The 26,829-nt window shown below is 41.0% G+C and overlaps 2 protein-coding genes and 1 long non-coding RNA gene across 3 annotated transcripts in view; 2 read left to right on the plus strand and 1 right to left on the minus strand.

The window, feature by feature from the left end:
- LOC137840614 (uncharacterized) overlaps nucleotides 1-4,480 on the plus strand; it is a 63,333-nt gene extending 58,853 nt beyond the window's left edge. Inside the window, exon 2 of the long non-coding RNA XR_011087382.1 lies at nucleotides 903-4,480. This is a non-coding gene — a long non-coding RNA (uncharacterized lncRNA). The remainder of the gene's footprint in view (nucleotides 1-902) is intronic.
- A 12,174-nt stretch (nucleotides 4,481-16,654) lies between these two features.
- The window catches only part of LOC125975090 (uncharacterized), a 44,173-nt gene continuing 33,998 nt past the window's right edge, over nucleotides 16,655-26,829 (minus strand). The window contains exon 2 of the transcript XR_011087380.1: nucleotides 16,655-19,280. The gene's annotated coding sequence lies outside the window, so the exon portion shown is untranslated. The remainder of the gene's footprint in view (nucleotides 19,281-26,829) is intronic.
- On the plus strand, nucleotides 19,273-22,278 carry LOC125975092 (gonadotropin-releasing hormone II receptor-like). Its single transcript, XM_049730226.2, has 3 exons — nucleotides 19,273-20,450; nucleotides 21,006-21,204; nucleotides 21,408-22,278. The coding sequence occupies exons 1-3, from the start codon at nucleotides 19,881-19,883 to the stop codon at nucleotides 21,923-21,925; spliced, it is 1,287 nt and encodes a 428-aa protein (XP_049586183.1). The 5' UTR covers nucleotides 19,273-19,880; the 3' UTR covers nucleotides 21,926-22,278.

Genomic DNA, 26,829 nt, shown 5'->3' on the forward strand with positions numbered 1-26,829 from the left:
ACGTCAAAAGTGGAACGGAGTGAATCGGATGAATTATGTGGAAGAAGAAGCGGGACAAAAAAGTGGCGGGAATAAAATAGAAGAATAATAATAATAATAATAATAATAATAATAGAGAATGGTGTAGAATAACATATGTGTGAAGGCCATCGCCTTCACACAATAATAGAGAATGGTGTAGAATAACATATGTGTGAAGGCCATCGCCTTCACACAATAATAATAATAATAATAGAGAATGGTGTAGAATAACATATGTGTGAAGGCCATCGCCTTCACACAATAATAATAATAATAATAGAGAATGGTGTAGAATAACATATGTGTGAAGGCCATCGCCTTCACACAATAATAATAATAACTAGAAAATGCAATTTCTGGAGAAATTGCGTGTGAAGGCGAAGACTTTGAATCACTTCTTTGGGAATGATGCCGAATGATGTTGAAATGAGTTGAATTTCTTGAGAAATGTGGAAAATAGAAGTGTAATACTAAATTTTGGAGAATGTGGTTGAATTTCAAATTTGAATTTTGGAATTTTTGTTAAGTGGGAGGTTGTGGAATAGGTAGGCAAAAGATGAACAGTTGAAAGTTGGAACGGGTTGAAACGGTTAAAAAATGTAGAAGTTAGAGCAAATCTTGAATCCCCATAGAGAATGACTGGGAATTAAAAGAAAAAGCAATTGCGCCAAAATATTTTGAAATTTGGAACAAAAGGACAAAAAACGACTTCAGGAGGTTCCATTTTGGGGTTAAAATGTTTAAACGGGTTTAATCGGACAAAAATTGCAAAAGTTAGCTAAAATTTAGCTATTTAGGGCACTTAATGTTGAAATAAGATCACTTCCGGTTTGATTTGGGTCACTTCCGGTTTGATTAGAGGCACTTCCGGTCCAGCTGAGGTCACTTCCGGTTTAAAAAGGTCACTTCCGGTTTAAAAAGGTCACTTCCGGTTTGATTTGGGGTCACTTCCGGTTTACCTGAGGTCACTTCCTGTTTACCTAAGGTCACTTCCGGTTCGATTTGGGGCACTTCCGGTTCATTCTAGGTTCATTGGGAGCACTTCAGGGTCAATCCAAGATGGCCGCCACACTGGAAGTGGGGGTCAAGGGTTGAATTGTGTAAGCATAGTGGAAGTGGGGGTGAAGGGGGTGAATATGGTAAGGATGAGGTGACCAAAGTGAATAAAGTTGGAATGGGTTGAATCGGTTGAAAAATGTAGAAATTAGAGTAGAAAAACCAAATTTTGTAGAATTTGGTTGAATTTCAAAATTGAAAATTTGGAAATTTTGGTAAGTGGGAAGGTGCGGAATAGGTAGGCAAAAGATGAACAGTTGAAAGTTGGAATGGGTTGAATCGGTTGAAAAACGTAGAAGTTAGAGTAGAAAAATGAAATTTTGGAGAATTTGGTTGAATTTCAAATTAGAAATTTTGGAATTTTTGGTAGGTGAGAAGTTGTGGAATAGGCAGGCAAAAGATGAACAGTTGAAAATTGGAATGGGTTGAATCGGTTGAAAAATGTAGAAACTAGAGGTGAAAAACGAAATTTCGTGAAATTTTGTCGGAATTTTTAACGTGAAAACGTGAAATTTTTGAATTTGGGAATTTTGGGAATGTCGAGAATCATTCCGAATGTGGTTTGAATGTGCTGAATGAGGTGAATTTAAAAGGGGAATGACGTAAATGTGAAATGTAGAATCTGCCATTGAGAATGAATGGGGAAAAATTTGTCGTAAATTCGCGAATTTTGCGAAATCGGAAAATTTTCGGAACGAGAAAAATGGAAGCGCTCATCTCGTGAATATTTGGAATACGTCAAAAGTGGAACGGAGTGAATCGGATGAATTATGTGGAAGAAGAAGCGGGACAAAAAAGTGTGGAGAATAAAATATAATAATAATAATAACTAGAAAATGCAATTTCTGGAGAAATTGCGTGTGAAGGCGAAGACTTTGAATCACTTCTTGGGGAATGATGGCGAATGATGTTGAAATGAGTTGAATTTCTTGAGAAATGTGGAAAATAGAAGTGTAATACTAAATTTTGGAGAATTTGGTTGAATTTCAAATTTGAAGTTTGGAATTTGTGGTAAGTGGGAGGTTGTGGAATAGGTAGGCAAAAGATGAACAGTTGAATGTTGGAACGGGTTGAATCGGTTAAAAAATGTAGACGTGAGAGCAAATGTTGAATCTCCATAGAGAATGAATGGGAATTAAAAGAAAAAGCAATTGCGCCAAAATATTTTGAAATTTGGAACAAAACGTAAAAAAACAGCTTCAGGAGGTTCACTTTTGGGGTTAAAATGTTGAAACGGGTTCAATCGGACAAAAAATGCAAAAGTTAGCGCCTAATGTAGCTATTTATGGCAGTTAATGTTGAAATAAGTTCACTTCCGGGTTGATTTGGGTCACTTCCGGTCCATTTGGGTCACTTCCGGTCTGATTAGAGGCACTTCCGGTCCAGCTGAGGTCACTTCCGGTTTATTTGGGGTCACTTCCGGTTTAAAAAGGTCACTTCCGGTTTAAAAAGGTCACTTCCGGTTTGATTTGGGGTCACTTCCGGTTTACCTGAGGTCACTTCCTGTTTACCTAAGGTCACTTCCGGTTTGATTTGGGCCACTTCCGGTTCATTCTAGGTTCATTGGGAGCACTTCAGGGTCAATCCAAGATGGCCGCCACACTGGAAGTGGGGGTCAAGGGTTGAATTTTGTAAGCATAGTGGAAGTGGGGGTGAAGGGGGTGAATATGGTAAGGATGAGGTGACCAAAGTGAATAAAGTTGGAATGGGTTGAATCGGTTGAAAAATGTAGAAATTAGAGTAGAAAAACCAAATTTTGTAGAATTTGGTTGAATTTCAAAATTGAAAATTTGGAAATTTTGGTAAGTGGGAAGGTGTGGAATAGGTAGGCAAAAGATGAACAGTTGAAAGTTGGAATGGGTTGAATCGGTTGAAAAACGTAGAAGTTAGAGTAGAAAAACGAAATTTTGGAGAATTTGGTTGAATTTCAAATTTGAAATTTTGGAATTTTTGAAAGGTGAGAAGTTGTGGAATAGGCAGGCAAAAGATGAACAGTTGAAAGTTGGAATGGGTTGAATCGGTTGAAAAATGTAGAAATTAGAGTAGAAAAACGAAATTACGAAGAATTTGGTTGAATTTCAAATTTGAAAATTTGGAATTTTTTTGTAAGTGGGAAGTTGTGGAATAGGTAGGCAAAAGATGAACAGTTGGAAGTTGGAACGGGTTGAATCGGTCGAAAAATGTAGAAATTAGAGGTGAAAAACGAAATTTCGTGAAATTTTGTCGGAATTTTTAACGTGAAAACGTGAAATTTTTGAATTTGGGAATTTTGGGAATGTCGAGAATCATTCCGAATGTGGTTTGAATGTGCTGAATGAGGTGAATTTAAAAGGGGAATGACGTAAATGTGAAATGTCGAATCTGCCATTGAGAATGAATGGGGAAAAATTTGTCGTAAATTCGCGAATTTTGCGAAATCGGAAAATTTTCGGAACGAGAAAAATGGAAGCGCTCATCTCGTGAATATTTGGAATACATCAAAAGTGGAACGGAGTGAATCGGATGAACTATGTGGAAGAAGAAGCGGGACAAAAAAGTGTGGAGAATAAAATAGAAGAATAATAATAACTAGAAAATGCAATTTCTGGAGAAATTGCGTGTGAAGGCGAAGACTTTGAATCACTTCTTGGGGAATGATGTTGAAATGAGTTGAATTTCTTGAGAAATGTGGAAAATAGAAGTGTAATACTAAATTTTGGAGAATGTGGTTGAATTTCAAATTTGAATTTTGGAATTTTTGGTAAGTAGGAGGTTGTGGAATAGGTAGGCAAAAGATGAACAGTTGAAAGTTGGAACGGGTTGAAACGGTTAAAAAATGTAGAAGTTAGAGCAAATCTTGAATCCCCATAGAGAATGACTGGGAATTAAAAGAAAAAGCAATTGCGCCAAAATATTTTGAAATTTGGAACAAAAGGACAAAAAACGGCTTAAGGAGGTTCCCTTTTCCCTTTAAAATGTTGAAACGGGTTTAATCGGACAAAAAATGCAAAAGTTAGCGACTAATGTAGCTATTTAGGGCAGTTAATGTTGAAATAAGGTCACTTCCGGGGTGATTTGGGTCACTTCCGGTCTATTTGGGTCACTTCCGGTTTGAGTAGAGGCACTTCCGGTCTAGCCGAGGTCACTTCCGGTTTATTTGGGGTCACTTCCGGTTTTAAAAGGTCACTTCCGGTTTAAAAAGGTCACTTCCGGTTTGATTTGGGGTCACTTCCGGTTTACTTGAGGTCACTTCCGGTTCATTTGGGGTCACTTCCGGTTTGATTTGGGTCACTTCCGGTCTATTTGGGTCACTTCCGGTTTGACTAGAGGCACTTCCGGTCTAGCTGAGGTCACTTCCGGTTAATTTGGGGTCACTTCCGGTTTAAAAAGGTCACTTCCGGTTTAAAAAGGTCACTTCCGGTTTGATTTGGGGTCACTTCCGGTTTACCTGAGGTCACTTCCTGTTTACCTAAGGTCACTTCCGGTTCGATTTGGGGCACTTCCGGTTCATTCTAGGTTCATTGGGAGCACTTCAGGGTCAATCCAAGATGGCCGCCACACTGGAAGTGGGGGTCAAGGGTTGAATTTTGTAAGCATAGTGGAAGTGGGGGTGAAGGTGGTGAATATGGTAAGGATGAGGTGAGCAAAGTGAATAAAGTTGGAATGGGTTGAATCGGTTGAAAAATGTAGAAATTAGAGTAGAAAAACCAAATTTTGTAGAATTTGGTTGAATTTCAAAATTGAAAATTTGGAAATTTTGGTAAGTGGGAAGGTGTGGAATAGGTAGGCAAAAGATGAACAGTTGAAAGTTGGAATGGGTTGAATCGGTTGAAAAACGTAGAAGTTAGAGTAGAAAAACGAAATTGTGGAGAATTTGGTTGAATTTCAAATTTGAAATTTTGGAATTTTTGGTAGGTGAGAAGTTGTGGAATAGGCAGGCAAAAGATGAACAGTTGAAAGTTGGAATGGGTTGAATCGGTTGAAAAATGTAGAAGTTAGAGTAGAAAAACGAAATTACGAAGAATTTGGTTGAATTTCAAATTTGAAAATTTGGAATTTTTTTGTAAGTGGGAAGTTGTGGAATAGGTAGGCAAAAGATGAACAGTTGGAAGTTGGAACGGGTTGAATCGGTCGAAAAATGTAGAAATTAGAGGTGAAAAACGAAATTTCGTGAAATTTTGTCGGAATTTTTAACGAGAAAACGTGAAATTTTTGAATTTGGGAATTTTGGGAATGTCGAGAATCATTCCGAATGTGGTTTGAATGTGCTGAATGAGGTGAATTTAAAAGGGGAATGACGTAAATGTGAAATGTCGAATCTGCCATTGAGAATGAATGGGGAAAAATTTGTCGTAAATTCGCGAATTTTGCGAAATCGGAAAATTTTCGGAACGAGAAAAATGGAAGCGCCCATCTCGTGAATATTTGGAATACGTCAAAAGTGGAACGGAGTGAATCGGATGAATTATGTGGAAGAAGAAGCGGGACAAAAAAGTGGCGGGAATAAAATAGAAGAATAATAATAATAATAATAATAATAATAATAGAGAATGGTGTAGAATAACATATGTGTGAAGGCCATCGCCTTCACACAATAATAGAGAATGGTGTAGAATAACATATGTGTGAAGGCCATCGCCTTCACACAATAATAATAATAATAATAATAGAGAATGGTGTAGAATAACATATGTGTGAAGGCCATCGCCTTCACACAATAACTAGAAAATGCAATTTCTGGAGAAATTGCGTGTGAAGGCGAAGACTTTGAATCACTTCTTGGGGAATGATGCTGAATGAAAAGATTAACAGTTGAAAGTTGGAATGGGTTGAATCGGTCAAAAAATGTAGAAATTAGAGGTGAAAAACGGAATTTTGTGAAATTTATCGAAATTTTTAACGTGAAAACGTGAAATTTTTGAATTTGGGAATTTTGGGAATGTCGAGAATCATTCCGAATGTGGTTTGAATGTGCTGAATGAGGTGAATTTAAAAGGGGAATGACGTAAATGTGAATTGTCGAATCTGCCATTGAGAATGAATGGGGAAAAATTTGTCGTAAATTCGCGAATTTCGCGAAATCGGAAAATTTTCGGAACGAGAAAAATGGAAGCGCTCATCTCGTGAATATTTGGAATACATCAAAAGTGGAACGGAGTGAATCGGATGAATTATGTGGAAGAAGAAGCGGGACAAAAAAGTGGCGGGAATAAAATAGAAGAATAATAATAATAATAGAGAATGGTGTAGAATAACATATGTGTGAAGGCCATCGCCTTCACACAATAATAATAATAGAGAATGGTGTAGAATAACATATGTGTGAAGGCCATCGCCTTCACACAATAATAATAGAGAATGGTGTAGAATAACATATGTGTGAAGGCCATCGCCTTCACACAATAATAATAATAATAGAGAATGGTGTAGAATAACATATGTGTGAAGGCCATCGCCTTCACACAATAATAGAGAATGGTGTAGAATAACATATGTGTGAAGGCCATCGCCTTCACACAACTAGAAAATGCAATTTCTGGAGAAATTGCGTGTGAAGGCGAAGACTTTGAATCACTTCTTGGGGAATCATGCCGAATGATGTTGAAATTAGTTGAATTTCTTGAGAAATGTGGAAATTAGAAGTGTAATACTAAATTTTGGAGAATTTGGTTGAATCTCAAATTTGAAAGTTTGGGATTTTTGGCAAGTGGGAGGTTGTGGAATAGGTAGGCAAAAGATGAACAGTTGAAAGTTGGAACAGGTTGAAACGGTTAAAAAATGTAGATGTTAGAGCAAATCTTGAATCCCCATAGAGAATGAATGGGAATTAAAAGAAAAAGCAATTGCGCCAAAATTTTTTGAAATTTGGAACAAAAGGAAGAAAACGGCTTCAGGAGGTTCAGTTTTGGGGTTAAAATGTTGAAATGGGTTCAATCGGACAAAAAATGCAAAAGTTAGCGACTAATGTAGCTATTTAGGGCAGTTAATGTTGAAATAAGGTCACTTCCGGGGTGATTTGGAATACTTCCGGTCTATTTGGGTCACTTCCGGTATTAGTAGAGGCACTTCCGGTCTAGCTGAGGTCACTTCCGGTTTATTTGGGGTCACTTCCTGTTTAAAAAGGTCACTTCCGGTTTTAAAAGGTCACTTCCGGTTTGATTTAGGGTCACTTCCGGTTTACCTAAGGTCACTTCCTGTTTACCTAAGGTCACTTGCGGTTTGATATGGGGCACTTCCGGTACATTCTGGGTTCATTGGGGGCACTTCCGGGTCAATCCAAGATGGCCGCCACACTGGAAGTGTGGGTGAAGGAGGTGAATATGGTAAGCATAAGGTAAACAAAGTGAATAAAGTTGGAATGGGTTGAATCGGTTGAAAAATGTGGAAAAAAGAGTAGAAAAACGAAATTGTAGAGAATTTTTGGTAAGTGGAAAGTTGTGGAATAGGCAGGCAAAGGATGAACAGTTGAATGTTGGAACGGGTTGAATCGGTTAAAAAATGTAGAAGCGAGAGCAAATGTTGAATCCCCATAGAGAATGAATTGGAATTAAAAGAAAAAGCAATTGCGCCAAAATATTTTGAAATTTGGAACAAAACGTAAAAAAAACAGCTTCAGGAGGTTCACTTTTGGGGTTAAAATGTTGAAACGGGTTCAATCGGACAAAAAATGCAAAAGTTAGCGCCTAATGTAGCTATTTATGGCAGTTAATGTTGAAATAAGGTCACTTCCGGGTTGATTTGGGTCACTTCCGGTCTATTTGGGTCACTTCCGGTCTGATTAGAGGCACTTCCGGTCTAGCTGAGGTCACTTCCGGTTTATTTGGGGTCACTTCCGGTTTAAAAAGGTCACTTCCGGTTTAAAAAGGTCACTTTCGGTTTGATTTGGGGTCACTTCCGGTTTACCTGAGGTCACTTCCTGTTTACCTAAGGTCACTTCCGGATTGATTTGGGGCACTTCCGGTTCATTCTAGGTTCATTGGGAGCACTTCAGGGTCAATCCAAGATGGCCGCCACACTGGAAGTGGGGGTCAAGGGTTGAATTGTGAAAGCATAGTGGAAGTGGGGGTGAAGGGGTGAAAATGGTAAGGATGAGGTGACCAAACTGAATAGAGTTGGAATGGGTTGAATCGGTTGAAAAATGTAGAAATTAGAGTGGAAAAACGAAATTTTGTAGAATTTGGTGTGAATTTCAAAATTGAAAATTTGGAAATTTTGGTAAGTGGGAAGGTGTGGAATAGTTAGGAAAAAGATGAACAGTTGAAAGTTGGAATGGGTTGAATCGGTCAAGAAATGTAGAAATTAGAGGTGAAAAACGGAATTTTGTGAAATTTTGTCGAAATTTTTAACGTGAAAACGTGAAATTTTTGAATTTGGGAATTTTGGGAATGTCGAGAATCATTCCGAATGTGGTTTGAATGTGCTGAATGAGGTGAATTTAAAAGGGGAATGACGTAAAAGTGAAATGTCGAATCTGCCATTGAGAATGAATGGGGAAAAATTTGTCGTAAATTCGCGAATTTTGCGAAATCGGAAAATTTTCGGAACGAGAAAAATGGAAGCGCTCATCTCGTGAATATTTGGAATACGTCAAAAGTGGAACGGAGTGAATCGGATGAATTATGTGGAAGAAGAAGCGGGACAAAAAAGTGTGGAGAATAAAATATAATAATAACTAGAAAATGCAATTTCTGGAGAAATTGCGTGTGAAGGCGAAGACTTTGAATCACTTCTTGGCGAATGCTGGCGAATTATGCTGAAACGAGTTGAATTACTTGAGAAATGTAGAAAATAGAGGTGAAAAACGGAATTTGGGAGAATTTGGTGGAATTTCAGAATTTTGGAGAATTTGGTTGAGTTTAAAATCTTAAAATGTGGAATTTATGGCAAGTGGCAATGTGGGGAATAGGTAGGAAAAAGATGAAGAGTTGAAAGTTGGAATGAGTTGAATCGGTTGAACAATGTGAAAATTAGAGTAGAAAAACACATTTTTGGAGAATTTGGTTGAATTTCAAATTTCAAAATTTGGAATTTTTTGTAAGGGGAAGTTGTGGAATAGGTAAGCAAAAGATGAAGAGTTGAAAGTTGGAATGGGTTGGATCGGTAGAGAAATGTAGAAATGAGAGTAGAAAAACGAAATTTTGGAGAATTTGGTTGAATTTCAAATTTGGGATTTTTGGTAAGTGGGAAGTTGTGTAATACGTAGGCAAAAGATGAAGAGTTGAAAGTTGGAATGGGTTGAATCGGTTGAAAAATGTACAAATTAGAGTCGAAAAACGAAATTTTGCAGAATTTGGTTGAATTTCAAATTTGGAATTTTTGGTAAGTGGGAAGTTGTGAAATAGGTAAGCAAAAGATGAAAAGTTGAAAGTTGGAATGGATTGAATCGGTTGCACAATGTAAAGATTAGAGTAGAAAAACAAAATGTTTGAGAATTTGGTTGAATTTCAAATTTTTAATTTTTAATTTTTGGTAAGTGGGAAGTTGTGGAATAGGTAGGCAAAAGATGAAGAGTTGAAAGTTGGAATGGGTTGAATTGGTTGAACAATGTAGAAATTACAGTAGAAAAACAAAATGTTGGAGAATTTGGTTGAATTTCAAATATGGAATTTTTGGTAAGTGGGAAGTTGTGGAATAGGTAGGCAAAAGATGAAGAGTTGAAAGTTGGAATGGGTTGAATCGGTTGAACAATGTAGAAATTAGATTAGAAAAACGAAATTTTGGAGATTTTGGTTGAATTTCAAATTTGGAATTTTTGGTAAGTCGGAAGTTGTGGAATAGGTAGGCAAAAGATGAAGAGTTGAAAGTTGGAATGGGTTGAATCGGTCAAACAATGTAGAAATTAGAGTAGAAAAACAAAATGTTGGAGAATTTGGTTGAATTTCAAGTATGGAATTTTTGGTAAGTGGGAAGTTGTGGAATAGGTAGGCAAAAGATGAAGAGTTGAAAGTTGGAATGGGTTGAATCGGTTGAACAATGTAGAAATTAGATTAGAAAAACGAAATTTTGGAGAATTTGGTTGAATTTCAAATTTGGAATTTTTGGTAAACGGGAAGTTGTGGAATAGGTAGGCAAAACATGAACAGTTGAAAGTTGGAATGAGTTGAATCGGTTAAAAAATGTAGAAATTAGAGTAGAAAAACACAATTTTTGAGAATTTGGTTGAATTCCAAATTTGGAATTGTTGGTAAGTGGGAAGTTGTGAAATAGGTAAGCAAAAGTTGAAAAGTTGAAAGTTGGAATGGATTGAATCGGTTTCACAATGTAAAGATTAGAGAAGAAAAACAAAATGTTTGAGAATTTGGTTGAATTTCAAATTTTGAATTTTTGGTAAGTGGGAAGTTGTGAAATAGGTAAGCAAAAGTTGAAAAGTTGAAAGTTGGAATGGATTGAATCGGTTTCACAATGTAAAGATTAGAGAAGAAAAACAAAATGTTTGAGAATTTGGTTGAATTTCAAATTTTGAATTTTTGGTAAGTGGGAAGTTGTGGAATAGGTAGGCAAAAGATGAAGAGTTGAAAGTTGGAACGGGTTGAATCGGTTGAACAATGTAGAAATTAGAGTAGAAAAACAAAATGTTTGAGAATTTGGTTGAATTTCAAATTTTGAATTTTTGGTAAGTCGGAAGTTGTGGAATAGGTAGGCAAAAGATGAAGAGTTGAAAGTTGGAACGGGTTGAATCGGTTGAACAATGTAGAAATTAGAGTAGAAAAACAAAATGTTGGAGAATTTGGTTGAATTTCAAATATGGAATTTTTGGTAAGTGGGAAGTTGTGGAATAGATAGGCAAAAGATGAACAGTTGAAAGTTGGAATGAGTTGAATCGGTTGAACAATCTAGAAATTAGAGTAGAAAAACGAAATTTAGAAAGATTTGGTTGAATTTCAAATTTGGAATTTTTGGTAAACGGGAAGTTGTGGAATAGGTAGGCAAAACATGAACAGTTGAAAGTTGGAATGAGTTGAATCGGTTGAAAAATGTAGAAATTAGAGTAGAAAAACAAAATTTTTGAGAATTTGGTTGAATTCCAAATTTGAAAGTTTTGAATTTTTCATAAGTTGGAAGTTGTGGAGTAGTTAGAAAAAGTTGAACAGTTGAAAGTTGGAATGGGTTGAATCGGTTGAAAAACGTAAAAGTTAGAGTGGAAAAACGAAATTTTGGAGAATTTGGTTGAATTTCAAATTTGGAATTTTTGGTAAGTGGGAAGTTGTGGAATAGGTAGGAAAAAGATGAACAGTTGAAAGTTGGAATGAGTTGAATCGGTTGAACAATGTAGAAAAAAGTGGAATGATGTAAATGTGAAATGTCGAATCTGCCATTAAGAATGAATGGGGAAAAATTTGTCGTAAGTTCGCGAATTTTATATAATAATATAATAGAGAATGGTGTAGAATAACATATGTGTGAAGGCCATCGCCTTCACACAATAATAATAATAATAATAGAGAATGGTGTAGAATAACATATGTGTGAAGGCCATCGCCTTCACACAATAATAATAAGAATAGAGAATGGTGTTGTTGGGTCTAAATACGATTAGACATTAAATCACTCAGCTGGAATGAAGAGGAGAAGACAACCAGAACAGGTTTACTCGCGAGGAGAACGATAGAGAAAGCAATCTCAGTTACAACCTCCATCAGTTCTGAGTCCTTCCTCCACGTGCCCCTCTTTTTAATGTTATGGTTGCCCTGGTTACAGAGGTGTTGCTACACTAAAGGGAGGGGGGATTGTGTCTGTAGCAACGCTGATTAGCAAAAGAATGTAGTGTGGTGTGAATTAGCACTTCGTTGTTGGCTCGTGACCCCTCGCAGAGGCCGTCCCCAGCTGTCCTCCCTCAGTTGGCTGACTCTTCCTCGACCCGGGTCAACAAATACCCTGACGCACGTTGATTGCCGCTTTGCTGTGGAACAAATGCAACTAGACCTTTGCTAACTTTATCTACTTGGTAATTAACACACAATAGTAATAAGTAACTTGTCCTAAACATTTCAACACACATTAAGCAAACGTGAGGTAACCGGTATGCAGTTCCTTAAACAAACATTGAGTAAATATGGGATAACTTTTATGCAACTACTTCTAACTGTATGTAACCCTTAACAAAGAAGGTCTGATAAACTACAATCTATGAACCAAACCTACATCTAAAAGAAAAGGAATGAAGTTCCTGTGAATCAAACAAAGAACATGTCACCTATGCAAATAAGCCCTGCTCATTGTTAGTGAAGGCCTCTTACGGGAACCAAAACACACAGAGAACATAAGGACAGGAAGGATACAAATGGCTGACAGGGATCAAAAGACATCCCTATCACTAAAAAGGAAGAACTTAGATAAAAGGAAAGATAAACTCGTAAAGGCGAGGCCTCCAGGTCTGGCAGGTCAAAGCTTCACTTAAAATTATTCCAACAGGTGTAGAATAACATATGTGTGAAGGCCATCGCCTTCACACAATAATAATAATAGAGAATGGTGTAGAATAACATATGTGTGAAGGCCATCGCCTTCACACAATAATAGAGAATGGTGTAGAATAACATATGTGTGAAGGCCATCACCTTCACACAATAATAATAGAGAATGGTGTAGAATAACATATGTGTGAAGGCCATCGCCTTCACACAATAATAGAGAATGGTGTAGAATAACATGTGTGTGAAGGCCATTGCCTTCACACAATAATAATAGAGAATGGTGTAGAATTACATGTGTGAAGGCCATCGCCTTCACACAAAAATAATAATAGAGAATGGTGTAGAATAACATATGTGTGAAGGCCATCGCCTTCACACAACAATAGAGAATGGTTTAGAATAACATATGTGTGAAGGCCATCGCCTTCACACAACTAGAAAATGCAATTTCTGGAGAAATTGCATGTGAAGGCGAAGACTATGAATAACTTTTTGGGGAATGCTGGCGAATGACGTTGAAACGAGTTGAATTACTAGAGAAATGTAGAAAACAGAGGTGAAAAACGGAATTTTGGAGAATTTGGTGGAATTTCGGTATTTTGGAGGGTTTGGTTGAATTTCAAATCTGAAAATGTGGAATTTATGGTAAGTGGGAATTTCAAAGTCAAAAAAAGTCAAAGTCAAAGTCTCCTTTATTGTCAATTCCTCCGCATGTCAAGACACACAAAGAGATCGAAATTACGTTTCTCACTATCCCAGGGTGACAAGACAGAGTTCACAACGCACATACAAGTAAACAACACAGGAAAAATAACATAAGAAGTCAACATCAATGAACAATAAGCGTGATAGCACGCTAGCCGCTCCCGATGCACAGCAGAGTCCGGTAAGATGACAGTCAACCAGGCCACTGTGAACACGAGCACACAGCAGGCACGCACTGTCCGGTTCGTGGATCCTATCAGGCGAACGCAACCCATCTTGTCGTCCCGCGAACGAACGTACGCCAGGAGAATGGAAGGCACGGATGGGCGAGCTGGGTTGGCCGCAAGCCTGGCCCGACGTCTCCGCGCTGGCCCCTCTTCCGCTGCCTCGCAGACCCGCTGCCGACGCATCCCAACAATGCTCCAGGACGGAGCAGTCCGAGCTCAGGACGCAGTCCAACCGGGGGAGGAAGAGCAGGCCAGTCCGGCGTCGCTCCATGACGAAGCAGTCCGAGCGCTAACACCAGCAGCAAATCTCTCCGCACCAAAGTCCAGAACGCCATAAAACCCACTTCCGCCGATGTTGAGCAGAACATGCCCGCCGCACTAGTAGCACGACGTATCACACGAGACGAATACACACAAAACTGCCAGACAAACACTCAGTAAACACTCACAAAACACCGAACGGGACAGAGAGTGGCCGCTGCGTGTTCACGCGCCGCCATTTTGAACTTGGAATTTGGGGAATACGTAGGAAAAAGATGAGTTGAAAGTTGGAATGGGTTGAATCGGTTGAAAAATGTAGAAAATAGAGTAGAAAAACACAATTTTGGAGACTGGTTGAATTTAAAATTGGAAAATTTGGATTTTTTTAAAGGGAAGCTATGGAATAGGTAGGCAAAAGATGAAAACTTGAAAGTTGGAATGGGTTGAATCGGTAGAGAAATGTAGATGTGAGAGTAGAAAACCGAAATTTTGGAAAATTTGGTTGAATTTCAAATTTTGAATTTTTGGTAAGTGGGAAGTTGTAGAATCGGTAGGCAAGAGATGAAGAGTTAAAAGTTTGAATGGGTTGAATCGGTTGAAAAATGTAGAAATTAGAGTAGAAAAACGAAATTTTGGAGAATTTGGTTGAATTTCAAATTAGGAATTTTTGGTAAGTGGGAAGTTGTGGAATAGATAGGCAAAAGATGAACAGTTGAAAGTTGGAATGGGTTGAATCGGTTGAAAAATGTACAAATGAGAGTAGAAAAACAAAATTTTTGAGAATTTTGTTGAATTTCAAATTTGGAATTTTTGGTAAGTGGGTAGTTGTAGAATAGGTAGGCAAGAGATGAACAAAGGAAATTTTGAATGGGTTAAATCTGTTGAAAAATGTAGAAGTTAGAGTAGAAAAACGATTTTTTTAAGAATTTGGTTGAATTCCAAATTTGAAAATTTGGAATTTTTGGTAAGTGGGAAATTGTGGAATAGGTAGAAAGAAGATGAACAATTGAACGTTGGAATGGGTTGAATCGGATGAAAAATCTAGAAGTTAGAGCAAATGTTGATATATATATTAAACCGGAAGTGCCCCAAATAAACCGGAATTGACCTTATTTCAACAAGAAGTGCCTTAAATGAAACCAGAAGTGACCTAAAAATAACATTTGCTCTAACCTTTACAATTTTTGTCCCATTCAACCATTTTCAACTTTTGAGTTCCAAAGTGAACCTCCTGAACCTGTAGTTTTCATTTTGTTACAAATTTCAAAAAAATTTGACGCACATTTTTTTAAAATTCCCATTCATGGTCTTTGTCTTCACACTCAATTCCTCCAGAAATTGCATTTTCTAGTTAAAAATAATACCTATCCACCTGTAATCAATTGTGTTATGTGAACATTTTATGCACAAAAAATAAAAAAAAAAACGACAGTGCACTATGCTATGGCCACAATATCTGACTCACACATATGTGATGTGATCAATTATTTGTTGTTGTTGAGGTTGTACTGTATTTTTATTTAGGTCTCATGCAATGTTTATTTCATTTCTCAGTTTAGAGGTAACTCGATCACGCGCGCATGGGATTTTATGGGGCCTGGGCCAGGAAGGCAGACTTCCTGGCACCAGGATACAGGAATCGGCCATTTGGTTAGAATCAACAAGGCAGGCTGTGGGGGGTCAGAGGACATCCAGCAGCCCTCGTGTGCGTGCGCCTGAGTAAGGGGGGGGGGGGGGTGCGGGGTATAAGATCCAAGGCGGGAGAAGACAGGGGGACTTCTTTTTTTGGCTAGAGAGAGAGACTTCAATTCTGACATCGATTGAATAAAATCTTTCCCCAATCAGCCGTGTGTCACTGAAGTTTTCCTTTCCTGAGCCAGCTAGCCACCGTTTGATCTTGGAGACCAGTAGCACATCGAAGAGAATTCACCACAAGGTTATTTGAGGGACCGGATGGTATTGGCAATTTTTTTTTTGTCCGGGAGGGGGGGCGAGGGTGCCGCGATGGATGGTTCACCCAGGGCGCAAATGTAGCCAGGACCGCCTCTGCACCCTAACGCACGAACAAAAGTAACAAATAGAAATTAACATTCCACTGAGCCATAAGGGTCTATTAAACGTTTCATCTAAGTGTAGACCGATTTTAGACGCATCTATAATTCATCTATGCATAATTAAATCCTCAAATCCGATCATATTTTTAAACATTAAACCGTAAATCAGCTGTAAATTGTATAAATAATGTACAGAAGCTGTATTGCTTCGTTTTAAACATCCATTGATCCGTGTGAAGTGAGGTTATTATTGTAACCAGATTTAGACATGTCTTTGCATGGACCAAATATAGACGACAAAATCATATCCATCAAATATGAATTATTAAACCCTAAACCAGCTGTAAGTTGTATAAATAATGTATAGAAGTTGTATTGCTGAACGAGCTTTTCTTACTGCCTGCAGCTCGCCATTTCATCTTCATTTTTGCATTTTAAGTTAATTTACTGTGTAAAGAGTAGTTCTAATTGTACTAAGTTCATTTTGTTTTTCCTTATTTAATCACTTCACTGGTTTCTTTTATATCAAACAAATTGTTTTAGGTTATTCACCTGACATGTTTCGGCGGTTTCTTCCACCTTCATCAGAGTGTCACAGATGTGATAGTGACGCGTCTTTATCAGCTGATGGATGAAGGCGCGGCTCACCTGTCAGATTTGACAGGTGAGCCACGCCCTCTACTGTCCATTCACCTCTCCAGAATGCTGTTCCAGGTTGTAGAGAGCATATAGGCTCCCTCATCCCTGTTGATGGTTCTCGGGCCCCGCTTGCGGATCTCAATGGCCTCCCTGATCCAACGCTGATGTTTGATGTTGGATCAGGGAGGCCAAATCTGACAGGTGAGCCGCGCCTTCATCCATCAGCTGATAAAGACGCGTCACTATCACATCTGTGACACTCTGATGAAGGCGGAAGAAACCGCCGAAACATGTCAGGTGAATAACCTAAAACAATTTGTTTGATATAAAAGAAACCAGTGAAGTGAAGAGTAGTTCTAACTAGAAAATGCAATTTCTGGAGAAATTGCATGTGAAGACGAAGAAGCTGAATAAATATTTGGGGTATTCAATAGAATGATGTTTAAAGTTGTAACAGGTTGAATTACTTGAAAAATGTAGAAATTAGAAGGGATAAACAAAATTTGGGAAAATTTGGCATGAATTTCAAAATTGAAAATTTTGAATTTTTGGTAAGGGGGAAGTTGTGGAATAGGTAGACAAAAGATGAACATTTGAAAGTTGGGTGTTATACACAGGGGGCTCATACTTAACTACTTGCTTCTGTTTAGGCCCTTCAGCATTTGGGCCCTTGAATCCTTAGTTTGGGTTGAACTCTGCCTTGAAGTCTTGCCTTAGCTGCATGTAGCCGTAGCCGTTTTAGCTCTTCTAAACGTGTTAGTTCTCTTTTTAAGCCATCAACCGACTTCTGCCTTGCAGCATGCTCCTCTCGCTGTTTCTTTATGAGAGCGCCTCACGGTTCTCTTTCTCTATCTTACCTTCTGCAACTTCCTTTTGGGCTTGCAGAAGACGGGGCTTTTGCGTCTGCTTCTTCTGCTGCAACTATCAAATTATTTTCAGTTTCAAGTGCTAACATACTCTATTGCTGTTGTTCTTGTTCAGACATTATATGTAGTACAGCTTGTGTGGCTGCATATTCAGCAGCAGCTTCTTGTCTTTTAGCTGCTGGTTGACTTGTGCAAACATGATCACCCCTTGTACCATATTTTAAGCTACCACTGACTGTAATTGCAAATACAGAGGGTGCATCAGGCCAAATTATTTCTTCTGCATCTCCCACTATTTGAGATTGTCCATTTCCTATTACTTGACGGGTGATGGAGACACAGTTGCCCATCTTGTGGCGCACTTCATGTGTGGGGCTGTCAATCTTTTGGTATTCATCATACACTTGATTCAGTTCAGAGAGTTCTAGTTGAATATTACTAATGTGCCTCTGAAGTGAATCACTAGAATCCTGCTGAAATACAGATTTTTTGGCCACCTTGATTAAGGCCTTCCAGTACTCATAACTTCTCTGAAAGCGACATAGAAGCTCGTTTATTTTTACACTGTGAAGTTCTTTACCTGTCAGTGCACGCTCTCTTTTGCTTCTACGTGGTGGTAGCTGCTTAGACCCATCTACCTCTAAAAGCAGCTCTGTCTGATCTACACTGTAAAAGGAAATGTGCTTTTGGGAGTTTGCAAACATATTTTTTAAGGTTGTGTTAAACTTATAATCATATTAATATCTAGTATTAGAGTGCACGTGTGGATTGGTGGGGGGCGAAGAATGTGCAGGCAAACTGCATGAGCTTGTTTTCTTGGAAGTGTTGTGTATAGGCCCAGACAGGGAGTACCGGACGAGAGAACATCTCAAGGTCGGGAATGAGAACAACAGCAAGTCTATGTGTCTCGGACTTCGCGGGAAATTCCAACCACCTGACCTCCGCGATAGCACCGACACGGGGAGGAGATGGCCATCCACCAATCATCTCACAATATTTTGCATGCTTTAATATTCATATTGTGTTTCTTTAAAACTGGGCAACCCGGAAGAATGTGTCGTCTTTTGGTGGTCACAAAAACGCACGAGTTTTAGTGTGAGGGACCCGGGACCCAGGCCTGTATTAGTGCGCTTTGTCAGGAATAAATAATTGGTAAATTTGGTCTAATTGATCTACTGGTCTTCTCTTTGACAGAACGAACTCGCAAAATTGTTAGGTGCGCCAGTGTGTGGATTAGGACATAGCAATTTATGTGTTAAGTGTTGATCGCAATTTGGAGTCAGATCAATAACTAGAATCCGTAACCTAACAACTGACATTTTTACACTTGACTGATGAATTAAACTTTAAATGTCAACTTTACCCAAAACTAAATGAATTGGGCTCTCGATCTTCAAACCAATATTAACATAAGTGGATGATAAGAAATCAACATATGTCACAAAACTGGGAAGAGGTACAGGAGCCTGCGCGCCCGCACCACCAGACTCGCCAACAGCTTCTTTCTCCAGGCTGTTAGGACCCTGAACTTGCTACCCCCTTCTGCGTAGCGTGCGGCACTGTTGCGCTTTTTCTGAAATGTCTGCTGTACGCGCACTTGCTCCTTTTTTTTTGCTCCTCTTATTTATTTATTTATTGTGTTATTTATTCATTATTTATTCAGCACGCTGTTATACTTGTTTACTTGTTTGTCTGTTGTGGGCCATGTCTTGTCACCGTGGGATAGGGGGGAACGAAATTTCGGTTTCTTTTTGTGTCTTTGGCATGTGGAGAAATTGACAATAAAGGTGACTTTGACTTTGAAATGCTCCTTCTTTCTTAAGGAAAACAATACAACACGTTACACACAGTTCCTTGTTGTTTTCCACTCTCTTATGTCCTCTTTCAATACACAACTTAAGTGTCTATCTTAAACAAAACTGAATGAAAAACGGTAAACTGATGTGCCAGGTTCATCTGATTTCCAGCTTTGATCTGTAGTTGTCCTCCTTCATTGAGCACATTTTGATCTGTCGTCTTCCTCCTTCATTGAGCACGCTTTGATGTGTCGTCGTCCTCCTTCATTGAGCACGTGCGAGCAGTCATGCAAACACACAGTTCCAATTTTTAGTGTGAACCCCAAACCGAAAAAACAAATTTGAATGTTTAAAAAAAAAAAAAAGGCTAATTTAACAGATTTTGCCAATGGCGGGCATTTTTTTAACATAACCCAGCGATAAACGGGGAACAGTCTACTCACAATCCTTTTCGAAAACGATTGTTAGTTTTTTTTTTTAAAGTAAATTCCGATGATTAATCATATTCTATTTTTAATTAAAAAAAAATGACCTTTCATGAGTGGCTTGAGAAATCAGATTTGTGCAATATGAAGTTTTGATCCATTATAAAGTCGTTTTACGTTCTTTTCTTACTACTTCGGGAACCAATTATCAATACTGGCAGCCAAGGTTAAATTTTATCACACCAAATTACATACACCGTTTTTTATATTAATCAGCAGTAAAAACATGGATTGGTGTTGTCTTCGTCCAACTGCTAGGGAGACTCTGGAGAGAGAGAGAGAGAGAGACTCTCAATCCAAATACCATTTGTTCTCCATCACTCCAAAGAAGAGTTAGGGGAAGGGGCGAGACAAAGATTTGGGGTTAAGAGAAAGGAATGGGATTGGGCTTCTCTCTTTCTCTCTCCTGCCCTCCGTCCACTTCCAACTTCAGCAGTGCAGCGGCGCCGACTACGAGGATGTCTGGTCAGTGGTCACTATTGGCATGGCCCACCGCCAATGCGACCCGGTGGGAGGCTCCCACGTTTGGGGCGGCAGCTCGCTTCCGCGTGGGGGCCACGGCGCTACTGTTTGCCGTAGCAGCCGCCGGCAACCTGACGCTGATGGCCAGCGTGTGGGGCGGGCTCAACCGACGTCATTCAGCCTCTCGCCTGCAACCACTCATGGTCAGCCTGGCGTCAGCCGATCTGATGATGACCTTTGTGGTGATGCCCCTTGATGCAGCGTGGAACGCCACGGTGCAGTGGTACGGAGGCGACGCCTTGTGCAAGTTGCTCAGCTTCCTGAAGTTGTTGGCCATGTACGCCTCGGCTTCGGCGCTGGTTGTCATCGGCCTGGACCGCCATTGCGCCATTGTGCGACCTCTGCGCGCTCTGAGCGCCCGGCGCAGGAACAGACGCATGTTGGTGCTGGCCTGGAGCCTCAGCCTGTTGCTCGCCGGACCACAGGTGCGTGCTTTGGTGTCACGATGGCTGTGAGAGGTTGCTTTGGCACTACGATGGCCATGAGTGGTTGTTGCGCACCACCGGCGGCGCCACTCTCATGAAGTGAAAATGTTGCAGTTCATGTAGCGGACGAGCGGTAATTGGGTCGCCGGTGTTGTTGGGTAATCCATGGGCGATCGTGACCCCCGGATAGCGATGTTGGTGAAACAATAGATTTTTAAGAGCCGTTAACATGGAAGGTACTAGATTGTCATTAAAATGGTGGACGATAAGATTGGCAACTTGCGTGGAAGGTTGCCCATCCGAGTGCTTGTGCTCAGCGGAGGCCGCAGCAGTGAGCGGTAAATCCCGTCTGGAATGTTTCGGAAATTTAATGATGAGGACCGCCTGCTGCTAGCTCGGGCTAACGCCACGAGGAATGCTCACAATGCTCACAATGCTAAGAGGCTCCCTGCAGAAAGCTAACAACACTCGAGACTAATTTCCGTCATGTCGTGATGTCCCACTTTCATTGTGTCAAGTTTTGGTGACGTCACCATGCTCTGGTATCACTTGTAGCTGTTTGTGTTCGGCACGGTGGACGCGGGCGTCAACTTTACGCAGTGTGCGACACACGCCACGTTCAGTGTCCACTGGCAGGAAACGCTCTACAACATGTTCCACTTCAGCACCTTGTACGCGCTCCCCCTGTTGGTGATGAGCTGCTGTTACGGCCACATTATGCTGCACATCAACAACACGCACCTGAGGAATAAAGGTAAGCCGAGCAATACGTCCAACTCCCGTGAAATGTGCCCGCCATCCAATTTTTATTTTGCTTCTTTGAGATTTTTTTTTGTTGGGGGGGCGATGTACAGTAGTGGGTGAAGGGCAGAACATGACAAGCGACATGGCAGAAGGTTAGCTTCAAGTGCCAAGAAGGATGGCTTTTAAATGCAGCACCTGACCGTGTGTCCTCAGGCCAACTGCGTCGTAGCAGCAGCGAGGGCATCTCCAAGGCCAGGATGAAGACTCTGAAGATGACCGTGGTCATCATGCTCTCGTTCATAGTGTGCTGGACGCCGTACTACCTGCTGGGAGTATGGTACTGGTTCCACCCCGAAGTGGTACACTTCACGCCCGAGTACATCCACCACGGCCTCTTCCTCTTTGGAAACCTCAACACTTGCTGCGACCCACTCATCTACGGCTTCTACACACCCTCCTTCCGAGCTGACCTGGCCGCTTGCTGCTGCCCCAACCGGTGGGGACCAGCCACCACCGACTTTGGGCTCCCCGTCCCCCGTGCCCGGAACGAGTCAGAAGGACGATTAAGGCTGCCGAGTCCCCATGCCCAACAGGAAGGAACGAGTCTTAGCCTTTTACCGACAATTTGCCAAAAATCGCCAAGCGTGAACACATCCGAAAAGAAGCCTGTGCATGATGAAATGAACGATGGGAATACGCCTGGTGATTTCCTTCCAGCATGTGTCCTCTAAGTGACGCAATTATAATCCATCCATCAACATGAACATAATTTGCGCCGTGCCTTAATATACCGGGCTCGGCTCTGTGACCTTGCCACAACACGCAGATATAAGAATCATCTCATCTGACTGAAATGAGCTGAAATGCCATTCATCTACTCCAGGAGAAAAAGGCTTTTCTTTTTACTCCAGAAAAGTAATTTTTCTTGTGGTAATTGTAGGGAATTGTGTGCAACTGTCTGTGCCGGCCAGCACCCTTTATTTGTATTTATTTGTTTGTTATTGGGCGTCTGCACCACTATACTCAGAATGGATTAGTTAGTGGAAGTGGTTAGCCTGACAAGCTAGACCAGGGGTGGCAAACATTTTGACTTGCGGGCCAAATTGGGTTCTAAATTTTGACCGGGGGGGTCGAACCAGGAGCAGATGGATATAGTGTTTGTGTTAAGTAATATAAACGTGTAAACATGTATAAACATGTAAAGGTCATTGCATAAACTGTTTGGGCCTTTAGTCGGTAGTAAAGCATGGATATTCAAAAAAAGCTTTTTGAAAACAAATGCATTTATTAACAGCATTAAAAAAACATTTCACCAAAAAACTACTGTCACTAATTCTCATTAAATACGACACTGTTGTTATGAATAACAGTTTCCATCACTTCAGCGCCTGTGTTACAGGTTAACTTGCTCCCCGTCTCCAGTTGCACTTGTTAGGGTAAAGCGAGTTGTGCAATCTTGTGTTTCGTGACTGCAGATTCGTCACAAGCAACATGGAACTTGCGGACTGCAAAACTGTTCAAATTCTCATTAAAAACTTTGAATGAAACATCTCGTCTACATTTCCAACTGGTCGGAAGAAATAGCAAAAACAAATAAAGAAAAAAATAGAACAGTCATATTGGGATTTGAACCTGTGACGCGAAGTAATAAAGAATAGCTCACTGGCCATTGGCTTAACCGCTACGTTATTGTACACCCACTGCAACCAGAGCAAATTATCTTGGACATAGCCAAAACCAAATTACCCGGTGAGGGTACGAGTTGATCTAATGCCGAGTGTATACCCGCCTATGTTAACTGGCTCCTCGGAACCAACTTGACATGGTCGCGTTCCCAGGTTTCACGCCAACTTTGCACTAGGGCATTTTGCATGTATGACATGATCAACTTTCTAGACACATAAGGAATGGGTCCAAGCACTAAAGCAACGGTGTCACCAATGTTATATTGATCGGCTTTGTGTATTAATAAGAGTGTGGAGAGAACAGAATTTCACGAATGGTTGTCTGTCATGCGACGTGCGAAGGGTGAGCGGTGGGATATACAGGACTATCTCAGAAAATTTGAATATTGTGATAAAGTTCTTTATTTTTTGTAATGCAATTAAAAAACAAAAATGCCATACATTCTGGATTCATTACAACCCAACTGAAATATTGCAAGCCTTTTATTATTTTAATATTGCTGATTATGGCATAGGGCTTAGGAAAACTCATATCCTACCTCAAAATATTAGAATATCATGAAAAAGTATACTAGTAGGGTATTCAACTAATCACTTGAATGGTCTAATTAACTCGAAACACCTGCAAGGGTTTCCTGAGCCTTGAAAAACACTCAGCTTGGTTCAGTATACTAAATCACAAGTATGGGGAAGACTGCTGATCTGACTGCTGTCCGTAGGACCATCATTGATCTCCTCCATCAGGAGGGTAAGAGACAAAAGAAATTTCTCAAAGAGCAAGCTGTTCAGAGTGCAATTTCAAAGCACATCCACAAAGTCTGTTGGAAGGGGGAAATGTGGCAGGAAACGCTGCACAACCAAGAGAGATGACCGCAGCCTTAACAGCATTGTGAAGAAGAGTCACTTCCAGAATTTGGGGGAGCTTCAAAGACAGTAGACTGAAGCTGGAGTCCAGGCATCAAAAGCCACTGTTCACAGACGTGTCCGGGAAATGGTCTACAATAGCCTTATTCCCATGGTCGAGCCACTTCTGAACTCAAGACAACGGAAGAAGCGTCTGACTTGGGCTATGGAAAAGAAGCACTGGACAGTTGCAGAGTGATCCAAAGTCCTCTTTTCAGAAAAAAAGCAAGTTTTGTATTTCATTTGGAAGTCAAGGCGCCAGAGTCTGGACATAGGCTGGAAAGAAGCAAAATCCAAGTTGCTTGAAATCCAGTGTGAAGTTTGCACAGTCAGCTGCTGGTTTTGGTCCACTGTGTTTTCCAGCATGATCTGGCATCTGCCCACAGTGCCAAAACCACCAGTAAATGGTGTACTGACAATGGCATTACTGTACTTGATTGGCCTGCCAATTCCCCTGACCTGAACCCCATAGAGTTTTTGTGGGGTATTGTGAAGCAGAAGCTGAAAGACACCAGACCCAACAATGCAAATGAGCTAAAGGCCACTCACTATTGAAGCATCCTGGGCATCCTTAACACCTCAGCAATGCCACAGGCTGATTGCCGCCATGCCACGCCGCATTGATGCAGTAATCCGTGCAAAAGGATTCCCAACCAAGTACTGAGTGCATTAATGGACATTTTCAAATGTTTGATTTTGTTTAGCTGTTTTAAGGGTTTTTTTTTTTTACTTGGTCTGAGGAAATATTCTAATTTTGTGAGATAGGATTTTTGAGTTTTCTTAAGCTGTAAGGCATACTCAGCAATATTAAAACAATAAAAGACTTGCAATATTTCAGTTGATTTGTAATGAATCCAGAACGACATTTTGTTTTTTTAATTGCATTACAGAAAATAAATATATTATAATATAAAACAATATTCAAATTTTCTGAGACAGTCCTGTACAAAGGTTTACCGCTGAAAAGGTGGTACACTTGTGCAGCCCCCCAGCCAATGATAGTTTATTGTTCTGTTAAGTTTGACATTCAAAAGTCCTTTTACTTTTACCAGAGAAGTGCTGTTAAACATCGGACAGTCTTCTTCTGGTATTTTCTCTCCTGTTCTCTCTGATCCAGACTGTTTGACGGAGATTTTAGCCGGAGCGGTGCTATACAAGCTAGCACGACGAAGACGACGCGGAAAACGAGCCGGAAACCTCGTAAAGCTGAGGCAGAGAGGGTTCCGTTCTGCCCTACCATCAGTTCATCTGGCGAATGTCCGCTCCCTGGCGAACAAGATGAACGAACTGCTGCTCCTCACTTCAAGGAACACAGACTTCAGCAGATCCGCCGCTCCGTGTTTTGTTGAAACGTGGCTTAACGGACGCACCGCACCCCCCACCACACCGTGGAGTTAGCTGGGTTTCGGCTAATGCGTGCAGATCGCAGCGCGGAACTCACCGGAAAATCAAAGGGAGGTGGTCTCTGTTTCTACATTAATGAACGTTGGTATACTGATGTCACGGTGTTGAAAGAGTCTTGCAGCCCTCTCCTAGAAACACTTTTCATAAACTGCCGGCCGTTCCATTCACCACGGTTGTTCTCCTCGATCGTCATGGTGGCTGTTTACATTCCACCACACGCACGCGCGAGTGAAGCCACCCAGATGCTGGCTGACCAGGTGACAGACATGGAGAAACTTCTACCAAATTCATTAATCATTGTTCTGGGTGATGTTAACAGGGCGAACCTCGCACACGAACTCCCCAGATACAGACTGTACATAACGTGTCCCACCAGAGGGGCACAGAAATTGGACCACTGCTACACCATAATTAAGAATGCATACCACTCTGTGGCTCGTGCAGCTTTAGGACTCTCGGACCACTGTCTAGTTCATCTGATCCCAGCTTCTAAGCCTGTGGTGAGGACTGTGAGGAAGTGGACAGTGGAGTCAAGGCAGGACCTCCAAGCCTGCTTTGACTGCACCGATTGGGGAGTTTTTGAAGCTGCAACTTCAGACCTGCATGAACTCACTGACACTGTCACATCATACATCAGTTTTTGTGAGGATCTGTGTGTGCAGACTAAGACATTCTGCACGTACAACAACGACAAACCTTGGTTTACACCGAACCTCAGGAGGCTGCGCAAAGTCAAGGAGGAGGCCTAAATGAGCGGCGCCCGGGACTTGTTCAAGCAGACCAGAAACACACTGAACCGAGAGGTCAGGAAAGCCAGGAGGTGTTATGGGGAGAGCCTGGAAAGACACCTCTCTGCCAATCCTGATCACTCAACAGTGTGGAACGGTCTGCACAGCATCACGGGCTTCAAGAAACGAACCCCTCCGTCCTGTGGAGAACCCAAGGCTTGCAAACCAGCTAAACAGGGTCTACTGCACGTTTGATTGGTCCTCCCACACAACAGGACCTCCTGCAGCACAATCAACATACTCACATTAAACCCTTTGAGACTGCTTGTGATTTAGGGCTATACAAATAAACTTGACTTGACCTCCCCCCACAAGCGCTCTGTCCACACCTCCATCACCGTTGTCACCTCTCTCTTAAAGAGGCCGCGCTTGCAGTCCAGATCCGCGGGGGAAAGTGCGCCAGATGTTCCGGAGACAAAAGACCAGGAAGACACCGGGCCCAGACGGTGTGTCACCTTCCTGCTTTAAAGTCTGTGCTGAACAGCTGGCACCCACCTTTGTACGGATCCCTGGAGCTGTGTGAGGTGCCCTCGTGCTTCAAGAGCTCCACCATTGTCCCAGTGGCCAAGAAGCCCGCCATCACAGGTTTGAATGACTATAGACCTGTCGCTCTGACATCTGTGGTCATGAAATCTTTCGACAGGTTAGTGCTGAACCACCTGAAGGATGTCACAGGCCCCCTGCTTGACCCCCTCCAGTTTGCCTACCGGGCAAACAGGTCGGTGGATGATGCGGTCAACATGGGACTGCACTACATCCTGCACCACCTGGACACCCCAGGAATGTACGCCAGGATCCTGTTCGTTGACTTCAGCTCGCTCCTGACATCCTCCAACAGATGCTCATCCAGCTCGC

The sequence above is a fragment of the Syngnathus scovelli genome, chromosome 9, assembly GCF_024217435.2.
Source record: "Syngnathus scovelli strain Florida chromosome 9, RoL_Ssco_1.2, whole genome shotgun sequence".
In the NCBI taxonomy this organism is placed as follows: domain Eukaryota; kingdom Metazoa; phylum Chordata; class Actinopteri; order Syngnathiformes; family Syngnathidae; genus Syngnathus; species Syngnathus scovelli.

Excerpts from the sequence above, each read along its gene's own strand:
- LOC125975092 (XM_049730226.2), top strand. The coding sequence starts at position 19,881 with ATGGGATTGGGCTTCTCTCTTTCTCTCTCCTGCCCTCCGTCCACTTCC. Across the intron at positions 20,451-21,005 it reads TGTTGCTCGCCGGACCACAG|CTGTTTGTGTTCGGCACGGT; the intron begins GTGCGTGCTTTG and ends TATCACTTGTAG. Across the intron at positions 21,205-21,407 it reads CACGCACCTGAGGAATAAAG|GCCAACTGCGTCGTAGCAGC; the intron begins GTAAGCCGAGCA and ends GTGTGTCCTCAG.